This window comes from Passer montanus, unplaced genomic scaffold, assembly GCF_014805655.1.
Source record: "Passer montanus isolate IOZ18808 unplaced genomic scaffold, ASM1480565v1 scaffold44, whole genome shotgun sequence".
Lineage (NCBI taxonomy): Eukaryota > Metazoa > Chordata > Aves > Passeriformes > Passeridae > Passer > Passer montanus.
The window spans coordinates 364,025-387,807 of NW_024369262.1; the positions used below are offsets into that span (position 1 = coordinate 364,025).

At 45.1% G+C, this 23,783-nt stretch overlaps 1 protein-coding gene across 1 annotated transcript in view; it reads left to right on the forward strand.

Annotated features, from left to right (window-relative positions):
* Positions 1-23,783, forward strand: part of COL26A1 (collagen type XXVI alpha 1 chain) — a 171,142-nt gene that overhangs the window by 1,131 nt on the left and 146,228 nt on the right. The window contains exon 2 of the mRNA XM_039721019.1: positions 22,358-22,480. Coding sequence (XP_039576953.1) covers positions 22,358-22,480 — 123 coding nt within the window. The remainder of the gene's footprint in view (positions 1-22,357; positions 22,481-23,783) is intronic.

A 23,783-nucleotide genomic window follows, 5' to 3' on the forward strand; every position in this document is an offset into this window, starting at 1 on the left:
ATTTAATATTCAGGGCTCGTCCATCCTGTCTCTACCTCTTTTCCTCCTCCCTTGCTAATACCTAGTCTGCGTGAGTTGTGCTGCTGTGGAGGAGGGCTTCTGTTGGCTTACTTGGGCTGGGGTTTGGGCAAAGGCACGGGCTCCGTGGATTTCCGTACCCGAGGTGCAGGGGCGGCACCAGCCCGGTGCCTTGCACGGGGCTCGCATATGGTGCGGAATTCCCCCGGGGGAGGTGGCTTTGTCCGCTGTGCTGTCAGACAGCCCCGGGGCTGCAGGGGGTGTGATGTTAAACTACAGCAACTGTCAAAGGGTTTGAAACGGCACAAAATTATAGGAGAGTAATGGGATAAACCTATCCCAGCTGGATCTCTTCCAAGGTACCCCCTCCCCAAAGCATGAGCTGCAATGAGAACCACATGTCATTTGTCTTACATATCTATTAGCCTGCAGATCTTTGTTCAGAGCTACCACACTTACATGAGTGTGGACTCTGCTCACCAAAAACCTTCCCTGGCTTGCACAGCTTTCCCATGCCTCAATGGTTTGGATAGCTGATGCTTTGTCAGGGGAATGTGTCTCTCTCCAAGTCTATAAAGTGTTGTGTAAAACCACATAAACCTGATTTAAACAATGATGTTGGAGAAAGCTGGTAGATTTTTTTAGATTTATTTTTTATGTCCAATGGAACTTTGCCCTGGGAGAATCTCCCATTCTAGTTTAATACAGAGGGAGAAGAAAAAAACAGAAGGGAGGAAAAAATCACCAGTGGATGTTATGAAAGAAAAATTCAAGTGCTCAGTCAAATATCACACGTTGAAGCAATCTTTGCATGTTTTAATTTCCCCTTGAGTGGTGAAGTTTTGTTGTTGGCAAATGTCTAACAGCTTCACTTTCTGATGGGAAAATCTGTGTGGGAAAACTTTCCCCAGCCACAGTGTTGGACTTCTGAGGGAAGTCTCCTGCTGGGTGCAGCTTCAGGTTGGGATAGCTGGATTTTTCTGGGTTTAATATGGTCCGTGATAGGAGTGAGGCTTTTTACTCTGAGTTTGACTTTGATCTATAGGGGTGCAAAGCCATTTTTCAAGGTCTGAATCAGACTGGTATAGATGGGTTTTTGTTGTTCATTGTCCCTTTTGCCATTGAAACAGGGAATCTTGGTAGCACCTGAATTATGTGAAGCAACAGCAGCTCCATCACAATGAAGCTTTCTGGCCTCTGCTTTGGAGAGGCTGTGGAGGAGACAAGATGATGGGAAGGAGATTGCTATTAATGGCTCTATATGGCCATTCCCACTTTCTCTTCTTCAGCCTTTCGAGTGTGTGCTTTGTCCAGTGTCTTCTGGCAATTTTCTGAGTCAAAAATAAGAAGGGACAGAGCCTTGAAAGTTCCTGCTGCAGCTCCAGGTGTTGATACATTGCAGCACATATTGTTGGGATGCTGTACAGTGGACAGGTTTCCTTGATACAGGACACACCATGTTTCTGCAGTTGTCTTTTCCTGTCTTTGATCAACAAGTGATTGAGCTGTTTGGGAATCTGCTATCAATTTTCTAAAAATTAACTTGTCATAAGAGTTATATTTCTTCAAGGGGAGAAGTTTCTGGAGTCCTTTGTGCTGATACAGCCCTTGGTGTCTATTGCAAGCTGGCTCAGAGATGGGCTCCTGAGGCTCTGAGGACTGCTGACCATGTTTCCTTTCTTGCCAGAAAAATAAGGTCCTGAGCACTGTAAAAACCTTGGGGTGGTGGTGAAGGGAAATTTGGAGGAAAAATTACTGTTATTCACAGTCTTCACAGTGAAGCCATGGAATACTTGTTCTGGAGGGATGATGTATTCTTTGTTTCCCTTGTCTTTTTTTTTTTTAATTTTAATGCATATTCTAGCTCCTGGTTGGCTTCAGTTTACAGGTCTTGGTTATTAGACCACTTGCACTCTATCTTTGCACATGCTTGAACTTCTGATGTGCAAGTGCTAGTGACTGAAATCCAGGCAGAGTGTCTGTTGGCATTGTATGGACTGCAACAGCCTCACAATTTAGCTTGAAATTCCCATTCAGTGCATGCATTTTGAACTTGCTGCTGTGTTAAGGCAATGAATGGGAAGTGGGCCTTACTGGAAGCATAAGAATGGAGGGGCTGCCTGCCAAGGAGAAATCTTCCTCCAAGCTCTGAGAAGCTTTGCTAACTGAGTTAAGGGAAGCTTGTTCCCATGCTGGAAGTAGCTCACTTGTCAAGGAACGCTGCCTCTGTGTCAGCTGTCTTTGGGGTTGGTGTTCTCCCAACTCCTCGTTCTATTTTCCCTGTACTTTCTAATTAGTCATGCATTGAGTCCTTGTGAACTTAATTGTGGGAGTCAGAAACTTCTGAGAAGTTGCAGGGCTTAGACTGGAAACCTCTTTGGATGAGAAGTGGAGGTGGCTGATAGAAAATCCCAAAAGCAATGTAGGATGATAATTTTTTTGCTGGAATAATTACAGTACCATCACAAAAGCCTTATGGGGTGGATGCAGGTCCAGCTGTGGCAGTTAGGCCATCAAAACACTCTTCAGCCTAAAAACGTGTTCCTGTTAATGAACATTAGAACCATGATGTGAGAAATAACAGGACTGTACAAATAGGTACTCTTGTCCACATTCTGCTGGTAATTGCACATTTGGTCACAGTAATTCCCAGTGAGTCCTACAGCAGTGATGTTTCTTGAGGATGGATATGGAGAGGAAAGTAATACCTAATAGCTGTAAGTGCAATATTTGGCTTTGACATGGAAGGCTAGGTGGCCTTTAGCCATTTCATGTTGTGACTCAGAGCACAGCCCAGGAGGGTGAGACCTGGGCTCCAGCTGCTCCTCTACCAATGGTTTACTCCATATCAGGGAGCAAATCACTTTGCCATGGATGCCATGGAATAGTTAAACAGGCTCTGTGAGCTGCTTTGATGTGGGAATGATACTTAAACAGATATCAGCTTTCCAGCACTGCAGCTTGTCTTGCTTCCTTGAGAAACCCAAAGTGTTGGTGCTTGAAATATGTTGTCAATTATTCCTTGAGACTACCAGTTTCCTAACAGATCACTTGGATGTCTGGCTCTTAAGATCAAGATGTCTGTGTGAACCTCTTGGAGGTAGATGTGTTCTGTCCAGAATAACTGCCTGTGTTTGCCTGGCCCTACAGCTACATCTGTGCTGGGCTGGAAATGACCCTCCCCAGCACAACTGCACTGAAATGTAGCAACCTGCAGCCTCTTAGGGGAGGTTTTAGTTCTTTTAAGTAACTGTGAGTCTCTTTATGTGATAGAAGCCTGTTCTTAATATTAAAAGGTCATCTATGAATAAGTATCCCTATTTCTGTAGTCTGTAAGAATGCTTTCAGAATGTGTATCTGGAGTTTTCCTGATGGATTTTTATTAATTCTCTCTTCACTAGAGACAGATGACTTGAACCTTATTTCAGCCTCAAATTCTGAACCTCTCGTGACTCTTAAGTGGGTGTGGAATATAAAACTATACATATTGGCCAAATGTGGTTCTCTCTCCTTTTAGTGACAGGATCTTGCTCTCTGAGTCATTCTCTCCATCACCTAATTGTCTGCTCATTGCCTGAGGTCCTTGGTTTTGCTATGGACTGTGAGGATGTCAAGCAAACAAACTGGGATTTGTGTCACGCTGAGTCCTCTGCTCTAATTCTGCTTTGAAGTGCCCAACCCAGGTAACCAAGAGGTCAGAAGGTCTTGAGCTCATCACCAGACCCTGGAACTATCTGGTGTTTGTTCCCTGGACTCTGCAGCCATATGATCTTCATCTGGCTGCAACTTTGCAATGCAATTAGCAGTGGAGCCAATGGTAGGCTGAGGGTCTGGTGACACTGGAATGGCTTTGAAATACCAGATGTGATTGTAGCTACTGCAGTAAATTGTATTCCTGTAGGAAATCTACTGTCCTGCCTTTCCAGCTGCTTGTGTGAATAATTTCCCCTTAGGTAGGTTTCATTTACCAGCTCAAGGGGAAAAAACAAAGGGAGCAGAAAGGCAAAACAATGGGTGCCAGTGAACTTGTGCTCCCCTTGGATAAATTAACAAATGTTTCTTTCAATAATCCTTATTTTTAAGTTTTCTCAAAGTTGAGCTTGTTAGGGTGCTAAAGTGCTGGTGGAAATAGTTCAGGTTAGAAATGTCACAGCTTTGCTTGGGGAGTGGTTCTGTGACACTGGCATCATAGAATATTTACTTACATATTAGTTCTGTTGGGCTGTGTCTTGATAAAGCGGGAAAAATGAAGAATGACTTTGAGATAACAATTAAGAACTGAAAGCATAGAGTGCTTTAGGTCTTCTGGGTCAGAGTAATGGACCCTTTCCTGCATCAGACCTCCAGTATGTCTGGAAATTTTACTGATTTATATGGCATAGATGCTTTTCCTGTAGGATAATACAAAAAATTGTCCAACTGCATTTCTGAAATATACACAAAGCTCTTGACTCACTTTTAATTAGGCAGATCTAGACAGTGCTTAAATTTACTTCCACTGAGGCATAATGTTTATTTTGAATCTTTGAGCATACAGCCAGGCTGTGCCAACTTAGATATCACAAGGATTCTGTTGAGGATAATAGCTGCAAATTAGAAAAAAGGCAAATGCTACTAATTTGGTTACTGTCCTAAATTTTTCATCTTTTTATATAGCTGAGTAATACTAAATCTCTTGCTTAGTGTAAATATGCACAGCGTAGCACTCATCTGAATTAGAGTCCTTAGTACTGCAGAAACCAACAAGAGTAGGAACTTTGATACTGTTCCTTGTTGGTTTTGTTCCTTGTCTCCTTTTGTTTGGAGAAATGGTTGTTTGTTGATGTATCATTTAGTACATTATTTAGGTGCTTTGGCTGCTTTTGACAAGTAATGGTTTCCTCCTCTTGGAATTGAACAGATGTGTAGGTGAGGAGTGTGCTCAGATTGGAAGTATTGTCTGTAATATTTAAGCCTCACTGTTTGAAAACAGCTGAATCTTTCAGGGATGACCAACCAATAGGAAGCTATTTCAGATTTCAGACTCCTTTTCTGCTTTTAAAGCTAGACAATCATATTTCTGGCAAAGAAGGAAGCCTCTTCTATCTGCCTAGAAATGGCTTTCACCCAGAGGCCCACACAGTGGATGCCTCTGAGGCAAAAGTTGAAGGCACCTTCACAGTGTTTCATGTTTGGAACAGGTCAGTCTCCTTTTCCATATTGATGTAGTTTATCTCAAAATCATGATAACTGATTTTGAAACTGAGAAGAGTTGCAGTCTGGGAGATTCTCTTATTTAGGACTCTTCCCTTTGCCTCTGTGGTTTGCTTTGTGTCTTCTGTCCATCCTCCCAGAGCTGAGTAAGGCTGTTCTTGTCCAGCCACCTGCCTTTGTGCTGAGCAAACAAACCATCTGTCAAAACATTAAAGCTAAACTGAGGTACCACTGCATAGAAGGGACCAATTCATGTCCAATATTGACATCAGGTTATGTAGTCAGATGTCTTTTTAATAAATTCCACTTTTTCTGCCCCTAGGAACTGGGTGGAAGTGATATTCTCTGCAGCATTTGTGCTGCATACAGGCATGTGTTTGCTCAGGGAATCTCAGAAATGCCAGTGCAGTGAAATCATGAGGCAGGGGAGTATTCCCTGGATGTGGTTGTGTAACCAAGTTAGACTGAGTCTGCAGAGTAAAGAACAGGTCCAGTTCTGTTTCTTCTGAATGTCCCCCCACCTCCTCTGTGTGTGTATGTGCACTCTGGAGAGGAGGTGTGTTTGTTGGACAAGACTCTTAATTTCCACTTTTTAATGGAATAAAAAGACCAAGGATGTGGATAGTGTGCCTTATAAAGGTAGTATAGGACAAGGTCTTTCATGAAAGATGCCTGTTTACATGCAAAGACAGTTTTGGGGGTGGACTGTGAGGAAGGGGGCAGAGCAAATTCAGTCACACGACCTGAGCACTAAGGTTCTTGGTCTTCTGTGTGAGAAATGGGAACAGGATGCCCCTTACCCTGTGCATGTTGGATGATAGAGCTGTTTAGGACTAAGAAAAGGCAGCTGCATAGGTGCTAAATGAGCTAAACACTCCTTTTGCCCTGTTGGGATGACCTCGTGAGATGGAGCTGCTCAGTTAAGGCACTACACAAAAACTTCTCCTTCTTGATTTGTACCCGGGGTCAATCAAATCTCCTTTTCCCCTCCAGGACTTTGCTTAGTTGTTCAGGAGCGTGGTGCTGGGAGCTCCCAGCTTGGTTGGAGCTGCTGCTCCCGGGGAAGGGCAGGGGCAGAGGGGCTGGTGGCTGGATGAGATAACGTCTCCACGCTGGGCTCCCGTTGGCCCGCGGTGGCGGTGCTTGCTGGGGTGTGGTAGCCCCGAACGGAAGGGCAGACATTTCTTTTCTGCTGTGTGCTGCTTAGCCCTTATTAAACTCAGATGTTTCTAACCCCTTCCTCCAGGCTCTCATTATTGCTGTAAACACAGCAGAGCACAGGGAGCTTTTTCAAATCCTCGTTTGAGGCAGCAATGGGTGACAGCTCTCCCCACATGAATTTAACACTTCAACCCGAGGGAGATTCTGCCTGTGTCTTCCCTAAAGAAAAAGACTTTTTCATCTGATGCCACTTCTCTTGTGCCTGCCTCGGGTTGCTTGGCTTCCTGGCTTTCTTCTTGCCTGATTCTGTCTTGTGCTTCCCCAGAACCTGTCTGGTTTCTGCAACCCTGCTCAATATTGGCTGTCTGGCTGCTTGTCTCATCACTGTATCCTGTTCAAATGTTGAGTTGTTTGCATTTTCAGTGGCAATGAAAGCAATACCAGCTAAAATAAGCTTTCTCTTGCTGTACTAGGATGAGTCAAAAAGGCTGTCCTGGAAGAAACACCTAGATCTGCCTGTCAGCAGGTCTGGATCTCAGTTGTACCTGTTCCAGATTTACTGTGTGCCTCCAACAGAAAATTACATTTCAGCTTTCTGTGGAGGGAGAAAGAGAGGAGAAACTGCCATGGTAACAGGATCTTAGATGCTTCCTACCTATGAACCACAACTTCACCCAGCATGAGCTACTGTACCCCTGTGGGGGAACTTAGGAATCCTTGGTATCTCTGAATATAACCCACTAACTTTGAGGTAAATCCAGGCTATTTATAACCTTCTTGTATGCAGTTCTCCAAGGACTATATCCATTGCAAATCTACTTAGGAGTCTCAAATATCTGTCCATTTAATATAATTCTACTTTGAGCTGAGAAATTCTTGGCCCATTTGAGATATCTGAACTGCTCTGTGCACAGTACTGGCTTAGTAAAAGCTGTGCTCCTGCAAGATCTCTGATGGTCTCTGTCAGATCATCTGTGTGATTTTTCTTGTGACATTTGTGTCTTGCTCTAGTCTTTTGTTGTATCTTGTAAATTGAGCTAAAGAGCTCTTGAAAGAGAGCTAGACAGAACCAGGCTATGGCAGATGTTAGAAAGGTCATCGCCACTCTGAGGCTGTATTTAGTCACTGGTGCTGTTTCCTTTTGGAAATTTAGGCTATCCTAAAACACTTAAAGATGAGCTACCTTGTTGCAAGATTTGCAAAATCAGGTCCCTTGAGTCTATGGCTTTAAATTGCCTCCAAAAATTAAATTGCCCTTCAAAAGTTTCTGGCATGTGGGGAGGTACAGAGAGCTTTTCTCAATCATGATTCTACATCTCCAAGAAAACACTGATTTAATTAGTGGTCACTGCAGATTTGAGGTGAACTTTTTATGCAGCTTTTAATAAACTTAGAGCTAGAATGGCAGTGCCCCTGAGAACTGAGCTGTCAGCTTGTGTCTGTCAGTGGCACCAGCAGTACAGGACAGAGAAAATCTGATATGCTTAAGCTTCAGTATTTCAACATGGCAAACCCTGCTAACCTAAACACTGAGGGGGGAGCTGCATTCTTTGCTATGCCTAATCTCTGTATTTTGTTAAACATGCATTCCTGCCAGAACTTTATTGGACAGAACAATAGTGACCAGCTGGGCAAGTGACCCTGGCTTTTCTGGTCGGCAGAGGAATTCAGCATCTGAGAAGTTCAGATTCTCATGTGCAGCTTAAAGTGATCTGGATTTAGTTGCTTTTAATTATTAGCTGGCTGATTCATAAGGCTTTGTTTTCCACCCTCTTTCCCAAGACAAAGACTGTTTCCTTAAATGCTCAATATACATTCTATAGAGTAGCACAGAGTCTGGGAACTGAGACTTGCAAGTTCTCTCTCTCTTTTCTTTCCCCTAAATAAAATGGGAATAGCAATACTTCCCTTCATGTAAAGGAAGGCTCTGGGGAGTATTTCAGGAGGGTGTGGTTGTATCTTAGAGGGAAAGCTACAAAATCCAAAGCACTGTATATGAATTTATGCTGAAGTTTATAATAAATCTATGAATGATAATACTTGGCTCTTGTATAAACTTCCACTCTTACAGAATAGAGGTCATTATGCTCCCTGTTTACTGCACCTCTCCGAGTCTGAATGACTGAAATTGGTCTTAGGGAGCAAGGGAGCTCTGCAGAGAGGGATTAGTTTGGAGGGGATGCTGAGGGGTGCCAGAGGGAGGTGCTGAGCAGGGCAGGCTGGACTGACCAGTAGCAGAGGGCTGAGTGATGGCACAGGCTGAGGGGCTTTCCTGTCCCCAGGGTCAGTTTTGGGAGCCTGGTGTGGGACATACCTTTAGAAGCAGCACTGCTTTGTGCTCAGGGCACAAATGCCTGTGTGACCCAAGAGCACCAGCCTTGGAGCAAAGGCAGCTCTGGGCTGTGGTGCTGCAAACTTCCCCTGTTCCCATCTGAAGTACAGCAGAGAGCAAAAAGGCAAATTGGCTTTGTAGGATGTTACAGTGCTTGGCTTAATGCTGCTGTAAATCAGCATAACCTGCAGCAAAAGCTACAGCCTCCCTGCAGTGTATTTCAGGATACAGCACCGAGCCAAAGGGTTTAAACTATCACACAGTAAAATGCTGTCTCTGGGGCGGCTGTTACTGGAAGTCACTAATGTATATCACAAATGATACAAAAATTTTGGATTACAGAGTGGTAGGAATTCTTCGGCTGTCGGCCTGCGGATAAGCTTTGAATGAGTGTGCATTGCAAGCAGAAATAATAGGATCTCATATTGCCAAGCACTAGAAAAATACTTGAGGCCTGATACTGTAATTAAAAGTCTGCTAAAACCCTTGCAAGACCTCTGCAACCAAACCCATTGTAAATTTATTTCAAGAACCGCAGCAACATACTAATTTTCTTGGGTAATGTCCTTTGAAACAATCAAGCTCTCTAATTATGTCTGTCAGGTCTTGCCAAGTGGTTCTTGGCGTCTGAACTAGAAGGTTTTCAAAGTAGCTTCTGAAAATGACTGTGGAATTTTGCTGAAGGTAAACTTTTAGCTCCCAGGTACCATCTGGAGAAGTTGCTGCATAAGTTTTAGGAAGCTTAGGGTGAAGCTGTGTATCTGTATAGTGGCTGGGAAGAAGGAGGAGAAAAGTGGGAATATGGAAATTATAGGAATCATCCCAGCTTCTCTCTTGAATTGAATGCAGTTAGAAATGGGTTGCTTTGTGTTGGGCATTTCAGCTGGGTCCTGGCTGAGCCTGGGAGTCATCTTGTGCTGCCAGTGTCTGGGTGATGGATGGGATCTCAGCATCCCTGTGGAAGCAAGGTTGGCTTTGCAGGGCACACTCCATGTGTGGGGATAGTTTGGGGTTTTATTTTGTTGTTGTTTGGTTGGAGTTTTTAACCAACCAGCCAAAAAATGCCACCACAAAGACCAGCACCAAACCCCACACAGGCATTTGACTGGAATCCCACACTTCCCATGGGCTTGTGGCTCAAGTGTTGCCAGTAACAGCTGGGTAGGTGAGCAGGCTGTTCTCATGGACATACCTCCAGCAAGGGGAACCAGTTCAAGAGTTTTCTGTCACTCTGTGCTCTGATGTTCTGCCAGCCTTTTTGATTTGTGATGTTCATAATTTAATGTGATGTTCAGCACTGCAGTGTTCATATATCCCTCTATACCTGCTTAGAAATGGCTCAAGGGAGTGCTGTAGCAATGGCAGCTGCTGGCTTTGCTTCCAGGATGGCTCAGTCTAGCACTTTGCTGAGACAATGCACAGAAAAATTTCTCCAGACTGTAGGGAAAGGTGTACAGGAAAACTCTCATGTATGTTTGCATGTAGGAGGAAAAACCACAAACAAGTTTGAGCTGTTGTGTGTGAAGGATGTTTGTGTACATACTTAGTGCAAAAATAAACACAGATTGTTGCTGTGTGTCACTCACAGGTTTGGTGGTTTGCCCTCAGCCAGTAAAACAACAGTGAGATGTTCCCAAACTATGTAAAAGGTACCAGAAATACAGAATAACTCTCACCCATTGATAAAATTCAGGTCATAACTGCTTGTTTTAATCAGACTTTTATCTTGCATGGTATTTGTGTCACTCTTCATTCTCTGATGGAAGAAATGTGTTTAAATAGGAGAGGAGGGAAAAAAGTTCATCTCTCTTTCTTTAATGGTTTTGCCTTGAATTTGCCCCAAGCTTTTGTCAGTACTGTGTGTTTAATGTATTTAATGTCAGCCACTCCTTTGCCCACACAGACAGAGACCCTCTCACCAGTAACTCCAGGCATTCCCATTCCCAGCAGAAGGATGAGGGATGCCTGTGAAACCTGTGCTTTAGGAGTCTGGTTCACTGTGGGCAACAGGTTGCATTTTCACCAATTTGTGGTTAAAATGCTTTATGTTGTGGAGTTTTCCACTTTGCCATGGTGGAGCAGTTAGGTTGCCCTGTCCTTTTGCATTGGCAGGCAACTTCTAATGTAAGCCACCACCAAAGAAACCCTGCAAACCTCCATCTAGTGGAGTTTGCTGTACAATTCTGCACAGAACAGGGCAGGAATTTTTCTGACCAAATGCCTGTATCTCCTTCAGACCTCCTGCTGTCCCCTCTCTTGCTCAGTGCTGCTTTCTCCCCATCCGGTTTCCCACGTGTCTCCTCGGGAATGTTTCAAGGCAGTGTTATCATTCCTAAGGAATCTACTGTGCATGCACAGGCTATGGAGGTTTTTTTTTTTTCAGCTGTTATTACTTGGCCAAATCAAACCCATTTTCCACCTGGATACTGAAATGTAGATCTCCTCCCTTCCAAACAGAGGCTTCCAAAGCACTGAGGCACTAAAGCAGTTTCGTAGATTGCTCAAGAATTTTTTAATAATAGAGAAAGGTGTTAGTGTTTCCATTCACAAGAGAAAGGCTTTCTTTTTTTAAGCTCTTTTTATTTCTAATGAACAAACTGGGTTGCAGCAGGGTTTAAAAGGAGAATACAAATAATTGTTCTTGGCTAGAAATGAGGTATGGTGACTGCTTCCAGAATCAGTGAAAGCTTAGGAAGCTGTGTTAAAAGCAGAACAAACCTTTTACATTGAAAATACTTAGAGCACTTAGTTCCTTGCAGTCTCTTTACAGTCTGTCTGTAGGCAGTTATCAAAGTGCAGTGGGTTCTGTGTGATTAAAACACACCATCTGCTGAAGAGTGAGTTTAGAACTTGGTGAGGCAGCACTGGGTGCTAACTAGCAGGGGTTTGGGACGTCTGTGTGCAAAGAGCTGGACTACAGCAAACCCTGTGGGGTTATTTTTTATGACATTGGATGGATGCAGTCAGGAGACTGTAAGAGTGGGAGTCTGGAGGAAGGTGAAAAGGAGGCTGCTGGTACAGCAGATTGTTGTGCCTGGAACTGCCTCATCCCAGCCATGCTGTGGTTGCAGGGAGGTTTCAATGAGGCCTCCACTTAGTGCAGAGGAGGCTCTTTGGAAAGGCTGCTCATTGGCAACCAGGAGGTGTTTTAGAGCAATTCACTTCATTTACATGGGCACTGGGAAGGACTGGCTTGAGAGGGAGACAAGGAAGAGAAAGATATGATAAACTAACACCCATGGATGTGAACATGTGTTTGTAAAGGCTATTGCTATGCTAACAGTGGTTTCTAAGAGTTTTAGCCTGTCCAAGTTGGCATTTATTGACCTTAGAGCTATTGATGCATCCTTCTGCCTTAGTTCAGCTTCTGATCCTGCTCTCAATATGCCCTTGGATCAAAACTGGCTGTTGTAAAGGGCAAACTCAGCTCTCTGATGACAGGACAGATCTCAGTTCTGATGTTCCTACTTCCCTACACATGGAACTCCCATGGGTGTGACTGGAACAATAGGATTATTTTCCAAATTATTTTTTATTGTGGTAACGCCCAGGACAGCCTTGTGCCAGACATGGCAGACGTGGAATAAAAAGTTTTCAATTTAAATAGCAAATTAACACACAGGCTTTGGGGTTTGTTTTTCAGGCTGATTAACACTTTGAATACCCAGGCAGAAAAGTTTTCCAAGGCTTTGTTTTCACTGAACTGGGTCTTATGTGGCTCGTGCTGGGAATCTTTGAGCTGGGCTGGGGGTAACAGCCTGATTTATCTACTGCACACAGCATAGACTGGTGTTCAGATGGGCTGGCACATTGGTAGAGCAGTTACTGCAGAAAAGTGCTTTGCTCTTGAGGTGCTGATGTGTCCATGGGGTACAGCTGTCCCCAAAAGAATCTTCCTGGAGTCTTGTGTCAGGCCTGGTGCAAATGCTGGCTCACAGGTACCTGAGCTTCAGCTGCCTCACTGCACACAAGTGGCTAATGTGAGACATCTAAAAGGAAGAAGAGAAATTGTTCCTCTCGAAGCAAAATAAGAAGATGGATTTGTCTAGACTGGCCTATTGTTTCTAATCACCTCCTCCACCACAGGAAACATTAGAAAACTGTAGGGTTTTCTTGCACTTGAGGAAAAGCTGTTCCCTTGGTGGTTTCAGTGGGGTTGTTGTCCTGTCTGGCTCTTTTCAGCCACCTGAACCAGGAGTGCTGTGCAGCTGAGCCTGCACTCCTGCTGCAGCTTCACCCTGGAAGAGGTGCCTTTGGTCCAAGGAATCCTGTTCCCAGCAGGGATGGACAACCACGTGGTAGGTCACTGCTTAGAAATGTCTGCTGTGGAGTACCTTGCACACCAAAGCCCATAGATTCCTTTACAAGTTGCTGACCAAACTGAAGACTAGATTGAAAAAATTGTAATGTACCTCAGGAAAAGAAATGAGCAGGTGGAAGAGGTGCTGCTAGAAGAGTTGTGGATTCAGTTTACCTCACACAGCTGTTTGTGCAGGTATTTCCAGTTGCATCCTAAGACCTGTGAATCTGAAGCTGAATCTTTGATCTGGTTTTTGATACCTTTTGGGGCTCACTGCTCTGACAGTTGAAAACATAAGGAAAACACTTCCATATTGCCCTAAAGAGAAAGTAATGTGCTGTCTGTTCAATCTCTTTCAAGACATTTTTTTTTTTTCTAGCTATCAAAAGGATGTACCTTCTCCAGTGGCAGCAATATCCCAACTGTTCAGCTGCAGGAAAAACCCAAAACATGCATGTTACAAGAGCAGATTAACATCATGCAATAGTAGGAAGCTTGATCATTCCATCTTAATTTTTTTTTATACACTGTCCTTTTGACATTGCTTTTTGTTCTTGCTGTAGTTTGTGGTTTTTGGTGCCAGTATAACGTTAATGAAAAACACTGCTTCATTTAGGCCAAGTGCCTGTGTTCCTGTCATGCATGTGGCATTCATTGCTGCTGGTAAGTGCTGGGAGTTTGGCACCAGAGGGCTGAATGGGAGGCACAAAGATGCTCTGTTGTCTGTACAGAGCTCTATAAGCAAAAAAACAAAACAAATTTGGGAGTAGGCCCTGTCCAATCCCTGCAGATTGGCTGCTGATGCAGATACAGCCTTTGTAGGGCAAAGGGTGGGATTTAAGGAGATGCTGAAACCAGCAGGAGCCTGATTTGTCCCTTTTGGAGGACTGAATTGTGCAAAGTGTTTTGTTACAAGGGGAATTAAAGACAGCCATGGGCACTGCCTTTGTGGATGATGGAGGAGCAGCTGTAGACACAACAGGAGCAGTAGTAAAGCATAGGATGCTCTGACAGAGTCACTGACTCCTTATACTGCTGTTCTTAATGTTTTCTTTTCTGCAAAGGTTTTGAGGACAAGCAAGTGTGTGTCAGTGCCCTGTTCTTCTACTTATAATTCACACTCTACCTCTTGCTAAATCAAATTTAGAGTTTAATTCTGAATGAATTTTTGTAAATTCAGATGTACTGACTTTTATCAAAGTTAGTCTGGTGCTATTAATGAAGATCAGAGTCAGTGTCCTCAACTTAACCAGTTCTAGATCAGACCCTCAGAGGACACAGACAAGTACCAAATGTAGACTTTGACCACAAGGATCTGTTTCAGACAAATAGTTTGCGTGCCAGATTCCAGCTCTCTACTTTCAATCAAGGTCTTAAGGATTTTTTTTCCTGTGATCCCACCCATCTTTTTAAGGTCAGGCTTTTTAGGAATGAGCAAACCAGTTCTATGAATGTATTCACAGTATGGAAGTGTTAGATCTATCTACAACCATGTTATCCAGCTGTGCAAAAATGTTTAGACTCAGGTTCTTCTTTTGAAAGGCTCTAATTCAAGCAGTTTTTAATGTTGCAAAAATGACATATTTGGTTGTAATTGTGCATGATTTCCATGCTGCAAGGATATCAAATGCCAAATTCCATCAAGTCAGTCTAATTTAACAAAGACAGATTCCACGGATATTTTTGTACATTTCCTCTTTCCTCCCTCTGTGAACACTGGAAACTACTGTCTTCTCATTGATTGTGATAAACTCATGGGAGGGAGCAGCAAAACATTGCAGTGTGTAAAAGAATGTCTGTAAAAGCAAAGAACATCAAAGGGGTGAAGCCCCCTTTTATTTCTGAGCGCTCAGTCATGGACTAACTTCTTTCATTTCACTGCTGAAGGTAATTATGGTTCAGGTCAACCATATTTATGGTTTGATTCAGTTGGAACCTGTCACTGGCAAACTGAGAGGAGATGGGTTCTGGGTATGAATCAGAGGGACTTATGCTGGAGGAATATTCCTTGTGCCCTCTGCACTTACACACACACAAACAGGTATGCAGGCTCAAAGGGACATGTTTTGAATGTGATCAGTTTGTTTCTCATACTATCTGCCTGATCAACACTTAAATCTTCATATCCCTCTGTTCAGTCATTCATTAATATCAGTGCTGATGCTCTGCAGGTGGTGGATCAAGGGTGTGTGACAGGTGAGTGTTCTTCTCTTCAGGCCACTCCTGCAGCAGCTGGCAGGTGCCTAGTGAATGGGGCAGTGAATGAAATTTAGAAGAGGAATGTTCTCATGGCTGAGGGAGCTGAATGTGGCTCTGGGGAGCTGGATCCCCTCCTTGTCTCTGTAGAAGAGTTGCACACATGTTCCTTGGTATTTAGCTATGCTGCTTATCAAGGGTGTGTAACAGGTGAGTGTTCTTCTCTTCATCCTGCAGCATCTGGCAGGTACCTAGTGAATGGGGCAGTGAATGAAAGTTAGAAAAGAAGAGGAATGTTCTCATGGCTGAAGGAGCTGAATGTGGCTCTGGGGAGCTGGATCCCCTCCTTGTCTCTGTAGAAGAGTTGCACACATGTTCCTTGGTATTTAGCTATGCTGCTTCTAGGTGTTTAATAATTCCAAGAGGGAGAGGTTTTCCCTTAGCCCCTGTAACTTCAGTGGCTGCAGGAGGATAAGATAAAATCTTGTGCAGTTTCCTACGGATTGAAGAAAGCTCAGCCCTCAAGGTAGTGCTTTTTGGAGGGTCATCCCTGCACAAAACAAAGCAAGGAAAGCACAGTTAAATGTGCTTGGCTGCAGAAATTGCTGAAGACTGAAGCTGTTGTGCAGACTGAATTGTGTTTTCCTCCTCAGGTAAAGATTCCTCTAAGGCTAAACTCCTTCCAGCAGGCTCTGATAATACTCTTTGTGTGGGAAAACTTAAGGCTGTTATTGGCAAGTGAGTAGTTGAAGTGCACTAAGCACAGAACATATTGCCCCCGTGGGGAAGGGTTATGCTATTGGGAGCTTCCTAGATAAATTGTCCCATCTTACTCTGCTAGCCAGAACTTATTTTTATGGCCACTTTGTTCAGACTCTTGTTGTGGGGGTGGAGTGGTGGTGTGTGCAGAGAGGTTGGAGCTCCTTCCAATCTTTGTCTGACCAACAGAGCAGAGTGGGAGACCTGGAACATGTCTTGTTCTTGTTCGTGCCTCTGGCTCTCTGCTGCTTCAAATGGCTGCTGCTGTCTGGCTTCAGAAACACCAGCAGCCTTCCAGTTTTATTCCTTTCCCAAAATGAATGGGCTGTTGCAGAGATTTTTCTCCCTTTTTTGCAGGAGTCAGGGTAACCTCTATTAGTGACTATGAAGTGCTCAGTGGGAGTAAGGCATGCGTAAAACATCAATATTGACAACAAGATTACTGTGGCTTGTTGTGGCTTCTGACTTGCAGGCCTCTTAAAACTTTGTAATAGAGGAGCAGAATCTGCTTTGAACTGAACCCTGCCACGATAAGCCTGTGTAGAGCCAGCCCTGCCAGGTGGTCTTGCATGGATTCCTTAGCAAAGGTCCATCTATCTACAGGCAATCCTGAATCAATCCATCAACACTGAACATTCCAATGGTGTGGAGACGGCTGGTTACAATTGAATTTTGTAGCTGGACAATGAGCTGGATGACAGCCTTGATCCTAAAACGTAGTTACCTGGGGAGAGCATGAATACAGCCAAGAACAGGGGAAACTTAAGCCCAACTTGGCTTTTATCTGAGCTTTCCAGTAACATGTGATGGGATAGTCTCCTCTTTAGCCAGGTCACAGCAGTCAGGAGTAACCTGGTCACAGCCAGCTGAATTAGCTGGTGAACTTGATCCTGATGAGAGTCAAAGTACCTTCAGGGAGGTGTGTATTTGTGAATAAGAAAGCAATGATGTAGTTTTATAGAAATGGATGGTTCGGGAAGAGATACCCCAGAGAGCCTGGCAGCCTTTGAATTTGGATTTCTTGGCATGTAGAGGGCAACTTCTGCTCCTGGCCTCAAGGGAATATATAAATAACTAACCCCTCCTAATTCTGGGCTCCAGCACACAGTGTATGGATTGCTGTTCTGGCAGAGCAAATGGGATGCTGTACTATTTACACAGAGAAAAGGGCACAGTTTGCTTTCCTTGAGTCAGAACAGCAACTTTTTTCCCAGTGAAAGTCAGTGACCTTCTGATTTTATTGAAATTCCTCTCTAGGATTGCAGGGAAATTGATAGCTCCAGTGAAAAATGTTATGAGGAAACTTGGGGAAATCTACCTAGCTATCAAAACACTCCTACTGTTTTCTGTGGCCTAAATGTTGATCTCTGCTAAGTATAACACACAGTGTGTTATCCTTATGGAAACAAAAAGATAATTCAGTGCAGTTGTTTACACAGGACAAAGCTTTAGGGCAAATCACAAGCATCAAAAATGCCAACCTTCCTGAGAGACTTCTGTGATATTTATTGAGAGTGGGGAGGGTCAGTTTGTGCCCAAACACAGGGAACAGGTGCTGATGAAACCATCCTGCATATTAAGGGTTCCCCTCTCTCAGAAAGAATTCTCTTCCTTCTGGCTTGTCATGTTAACTCTTTACCAAACCCACACCAAATCCCCATTTCATTCAGCTCTACAAATGGCTTTGTGCAGAGCCCAGCTAGGAGGATTGTTTCTGCTGGAAGCAGCTCTGAGCTGGTGGGAGCGTGGTGTGCTCGGAGACCATGGATTTCAGGAGCTGGAGCCGTGTCCTTCAGTCCAGGGGAGCATCAGCCCACAGCTCCTGTGGGGGAGGTGGTGCCTGCTGTAGGTCTGTCCCTAGCAGGGCAGGCAGCCCTGGGTTTGTGTGTGGTGCTGAACTGTCACCCCTCTGAAGGAGGGGATTAGGCAGGAATGCAGCCACTTCCATTCCTGAGCTGCACATTCCCGAGTCTCCCTTGCTAGGCCCTGATCAGTTCAGCCCAGTGGTGCTGACACTGCTCACTTTGAGATCCCTTCTCCAGTGAAATGGAGCCAGCTACCAGCCAGGTGGCTTTTCTCTTGTGAACCACCTGGAACGTCCTCCAGGGACCCCCAGGACACAGAGAAGCTTGGAAAAAGCGAGCAGTTTGGACTAGGAAAGGAGCAAACATTGCTTTTGGGGATGGCTCTGTGTCTTGTGGTGTGAGTGTTCGGATGGATGGATGGATGGATGGATGGATGGATGGATGGATGGATGGAGAGATCCCTTATGCACCCTGTGGGCTTTGGGAACACTCTGCAAATCCCAGTGGTGAGAAGGGAGGGAAGATGAAGTTCCCTGTCAGTATCTTCCCATCCATGAAAGGATTGCTGTAACTATGCTATCCAGGAATTAAGCTTTGATATGTGAGTGTGCTGCTCTTCTGGAACCTACAGTATTTTAGCTTGGTTGTATGTTACCTTACGCTTCTCCACCCTCTGCAGTCCCTTTTCTCTCTCACTGTTGGATGACAGGCTGTAAAATCATCCAGAATCTCCAGGGGTGAACTGTGACTCCAAATAATCTTCTGCTGAGGGGTGCAGGAGGTTCAGAAAGTCAGTGGGGTGCAGGTATGGCTTTGTCTGGTGTCTGCCTATGGAAGAAAACTGCACCTCCAGCTTTCTGAGTAAGCCTGGATGCCCTGTGAGATGCTCTCAGGCTGTTCCCCATGTGCTCTGGAAGGTGAGGATTTCTGGTGTCCTCCAGGTGCCCAAAGCCACCACTGCTTCTGCTGAGTCAGCAGAGAGCAGGGGCACCCTCAGCATCTGCTGAGGGAGGGGTCTGTTCAAGCTCCAAGCAGGAGTTTGCAGAGTATCTCCAAATGGAAGCAAACTATTGATTTTGTTGTTCCATTTAGCCTGAAGGGTCCACAGTAACATCCCGAACCTATACAGTGGGTGTGATTAGATAGCTGCTGGCACCAACACCCCTATTCCCTCTGGAAAAACACCCTGTCAGCTGGGATCAAGACGTGAGATCTGGGTCTGTAGCCCCAGAAGGAAACTGTCTAAATCAGCAGCTTGCAGGCCAATCCTCTGTTGTCTGTGAAAGTCTTCCAAGAATTAAATAGGGTGTGAGAGGAGGGGGTGTTTCTTTGGAAACAGCTGGAGGAATTGGACCAAGTGAAACTCCTCTCTCTGAGCAAGGACCAATTCCTTCGGATGCTGCAGAACATCACATGAAATATGCTGGTGATGAGCATGCATGAGACCCTAAAGGAGTTGCAGTTTGGATCATTTTGTTTGCTTGGTTGGAATATTCTTTTTGAATAAGCTGCAATATATTCTCTGCCATCCTGGATACATGCCAGTAAAAGTCCTAAACCTTCCTTCCTAGCATCTGTGTATAATATAAAGGGTCATTTATAATCTCTGTAAGCCATGATGGGGCCTTTCGTCACGTTGTCTGAAGCCTGCTTGCATTCTGCAGGCTGCTCTTGCTGACTTTTGGCTTGCAAAGAGAAGTCTTGGGATGGTTTTGTCTGTCTTCTTTCTGTTGTAATCACCGTGCTATTTTATCTGTACCGAGTTCCAAACTGGATGTCCTAATGCATCCTTGACCACCTGTGTTCCTGTTTTTGTCTCACCCGCTTGTGTGCCACAGTAAAAACCCCTAAAAGTTGTATTTGTAGGAAAATTATGCTATTTATGGGAAGCCGAGAATGTGATGTACCTTTCACTCCTGGCTGTGAGTACCTTTGTAACCAAGCCCTCTCTTCTGTTGGTAAAGAGAGAAATTGGAGAAATCTGTGTTCACATTTGATTAGCTGAGTATCTTTTTTTTTTATGCCACACTGGTGTTTCTGCTTTGGAGATGAGGTGATAAGTGTGGTACTTTATCACTGTCACTGCTCTCTCCGTGCCCCTGCTCAGGAAGGTGAAAGGTTGTCCCTGGGTGTGAGTGAAGGTTCTGTTACCCTGCCATGAGTGCCAGTCATGTTCAGCCTGGCAAACCCAGGTGATGGCTTCAGGCAAGGAAGGCAATGCATGGAGAGCCTCAGGGAGCTTCTCAATTCCTGCAGTGATTGATGAGGAATGGCTGAAGGAGCTGGGGGTGCTCAGCCTGGAGAAAAGGAGACTCAGGGGTGACCTTATCACTCTATAGCTCCCTGAAAGGTGGCTGTGCTCAGCTGGGGCTGGGCTCTTTCTCCAGGCAGCACTGACAGAATGAGAGGACGCAGACTCAGGGCTCCATCAAGAGAAATATAGGCTGGATATTAGGAAAAAGTTTTTAATGGAAAGAGTGATAAAGGTCTGGAATGGCCTGCCCAGGGAGGGGGTGGAGTCACCATCCCTGGGTGTGTTTAACCAAGCCTGGATATGGCACTGGGTGCCAGGGTTTAGTTGAGGTGTTGGGGCTGGGTTGGACTCTGTGATCTTGAAGGTCTCTTCCAACCCAGTCATTCTGTGAATGCAGGGCTGTGATTTTCCCAACCCCTCTCATTCTCACCCCTTCTCCTGGCTGCTTTTCCTTCTGTGCTTAACTGGCTGTTCCTATGGCATGAGGAGATATTACCCCTGTCTGGACAAACCCCATGACTAAGGCTTGGACAGACCAAATGGCTGATTGCACCAATGTGCAAGTGAAAGGTAAAAGAAAATTTTACTTTGAATTATCATATTTTCAGCCTTTATCTCCTGTTGCTTCTGCTGGTCCTTCTCCCTAAACTTTGTGTGGAAGTTCTATCGAGCCCATTAAAGGATCTGATGCCATCATGTGATCTGAAGCTTCATTAACTTTATCTTTCCCCCCCTTGTTTTGATGCTGCAGATGTCAGTAGAGACGTTTGGGTACTCCAGTGCCTGATCCCTGTTTACATACCTCAGACAAACTTGAGATAAGTGGTTCTGAAAGACCTCCCTGCCCACCCGGGCTCCCCTCAGGTGTGCCCACAGTGCACATTCCCTGCTGAGGAATCCAGGGGCTTTGTGGGGAGCAGGAGCAGTGTCTCAGGGAAAGCTGCAGGCTGAGCCCTGTCCCTGCTGCCGGGCTGGTGGCACTGGCACAGGGCCACCCCTCCCTGGGTGTCCCAGCCTTCCCGGCCGGCTGTAGCCCAAGGGTCAGCGAGCAGCCCGCTGGCCCCATGTGGTCCTGGCATGTGTGCCTCCTATTCATGGAGATGGGAGCTATCCAGAGAGCAGGGATTCCTGTGGAGATGGGAGGGGAATGCAAAAAGGGGAAAAAAACAACAAATGCTGCAAATGGCATGTTCTGGGGGAATCAAACTGACGTAGAGGATGTGGTTTAGGGAAGGAGAAGGGGATGTGCAGGTGCATTTCCACTTTGATTTTTGGTGTGCAAGCTTGGGGAGTCACTGTGGTGCTTGAAGGGATCGGCTCTATTGAGGGCTCTTGCTTTAAGATAGATGAGGAGCCAGGACTGTGGCTCTGGTTCAGCAGGGAATGCTTACACAAGCACTGGGTGTGTTTTGGAGCACAAACTGGTGTCTCCATGTCCCACGGTGACCCCAGTTCTGGTCCCCAGTCAGTAGGAAAGTGGCTTTCAAACCTGTTAACTACACTGATGTACAAAAACATCACAAAATATTCCACACCAAAATATTCACAAAAACGTGAACCGGTATTTGGCAAAATGAGCAATGCTTGCGAGGGGGAAATTTTTTGTATCCCCTCAAGCATGTCACTGGAACGTAAAACTTTTTTTTTTTTCAGAGAAGGTCCCTGAAGGATCTTTAGGTCCCTGAATTCCCTGTGCTGACACTGCAGTTCCTTCTGTCTCATACTCCTTGCAGTGAGGGGTCTGTCTCTCTCTTGAGACAGTGTGAGACACTCATCCCTCCCTCCCCTGCATTTTCCCTTGCCCATTTTTAGGCAGTAACATCAACAGGACAATAACAGGACTTGTTCAGCACCCAACTTGTTTGAGCTCTGCTGACAGAGAATTCCACCACACTAAAAAGCAGAATTTTCCTACTCTGCTGTTGTTCAGAATGGTGGGAGGCTGGGGAATGATACCATAACAAGCAGGGTGGAATTGAGACCAGTACAATGGGAGCTGACTATCAGGAGATTTGGAACATGTCTTTTTTCCCCCCAAGTCCTATTGTTTCTGATAAGTCACAGAACTAAATTATGCACTGTAAAATTCTGGCCTCTGACAACCAAGCAAGAGGCATTACTGGATCTGTGGTTCAGGTTGGCAGGAGCTGGGAATCTTTCTGCAGCTCTTGGAAGGAGAGGGTGGGGTGGGAAGTGAAGACTGCAAGTTAGCCTGGCTGTGGCTGGCAGAAGAAACCACCCCACCCACAGATTCTTGGTCTGTTTTTCCTGCAGTCTGGTGTGTGCTGGCTCCCTGGTTGTCTCACTGGGGCTCACTAACGTGTCCTCTCTCTCTGCAGGCACTGGTGCCACTACACAGTCACAAGGACAGTCTCCTGCCAGGTGCAGAACGGGTCAGAAACGGTGATCCAGAGAGTTTATCAGAGCTGCCGCTGGCCAGGACCTTGTGCCAACTTAGTCAGGTAAAAATCTTCATGTCTCATGCTGCCCAATCCTCCTGCCCTTCCCCTTGGCTTGGCTGGCTGGTGAGGGCTGCAGAGAGGGCTGAGGGTCAGGTGGGATGTCCTGGCTTGGAGTGCTGTGACTGAAGAACACCACTGGTGATAACTGCAGGGAAATCACAGGTGAAGGTAAGTGTAGCATTGTTTCCAGTTTTAGGAGCTCCCTAAACACAGCCAGGTCTAATTTAGAAAGGAGACATTGTTTATTCTGTGCAAGGTGGAGGTTACCACAAATCAAGCACACTGAGGGGTAAAATATTACATCTTTTATACAGAAATGTTTACATGAACCCCCTGTCTAATATATATTGTCCACCTTCCTAATGCCTATTTATTTGGGTGATATGATCTTACACAAGATGCTTGAAACATAAAGTTCTTTTCTTTCATTCAGCAACTTCTATTGTAGAAATTATGTGACAACATCAGTTACATTTACAAAAGGGGAGCAAATTCAGCCTGGGGACAGATAGTTCAATTCAAAGACATCAGGGTCAGGACAAGTTATGTGAAACAGTTTAGCTCAGGCTGTCGTGCTAGTTTGTGCTTCTCCACACAGGAGGCTGCTGCTGGTCAGGCATGAAAGCAGATAAATGTTCAGAGTGAGTGGACAGGGTGCTGGGTCAGTGGTTCTGTGGGACTTGCTGGTATCAAGTCCCCATACTCAGAGCTGTAGTGGCAATATTGATCACATACACCGGAAAGCTGTGATCAAATCCCTTATGGGCAGTGGGGGACAGAGGTAATGTTCCCTGTATCTTTCAGGGTGGAATTTCTTTAGACTTCCTGGATTTCAGTACCCATTAAAGACAGATCAAAACAGAATGCCCTCTCCTCAGACAAGAAACAAAGCTTAAAAACAGCTGCATGTCAAAAACTTGCCCTGAGCCTGCTTTGCCTTTTGAACATTTACAGTCTTGGAACCTACATGTAAGAAGGGGAAAAAAAAGTGTGAAATAGCTGTCCCCAGCTACCACCTTTCAGTAAAATGTCTGCATTGTTGTGCTTTGCCTTCTCTGAAAGGCATTCTCAGAGCAGAATAGTGCTACCCACCCATCTGGGAATTGGGGCAAAAAAGCCATTGTGCTCTAAATTTGCACCTAGCTTCTAAAACAATTTCCCAAATGGACAAGCCATAACTTAGCTCACAGAGTTCATTCATTTCATTGTTATTTTCACCAATTCACCCACAGGGCACTGGTTGAGGTCCTCCTGTAGTTGATAACCTGGCCAGAAGGTGACTGCAGACTGAGCCCCACCTCCC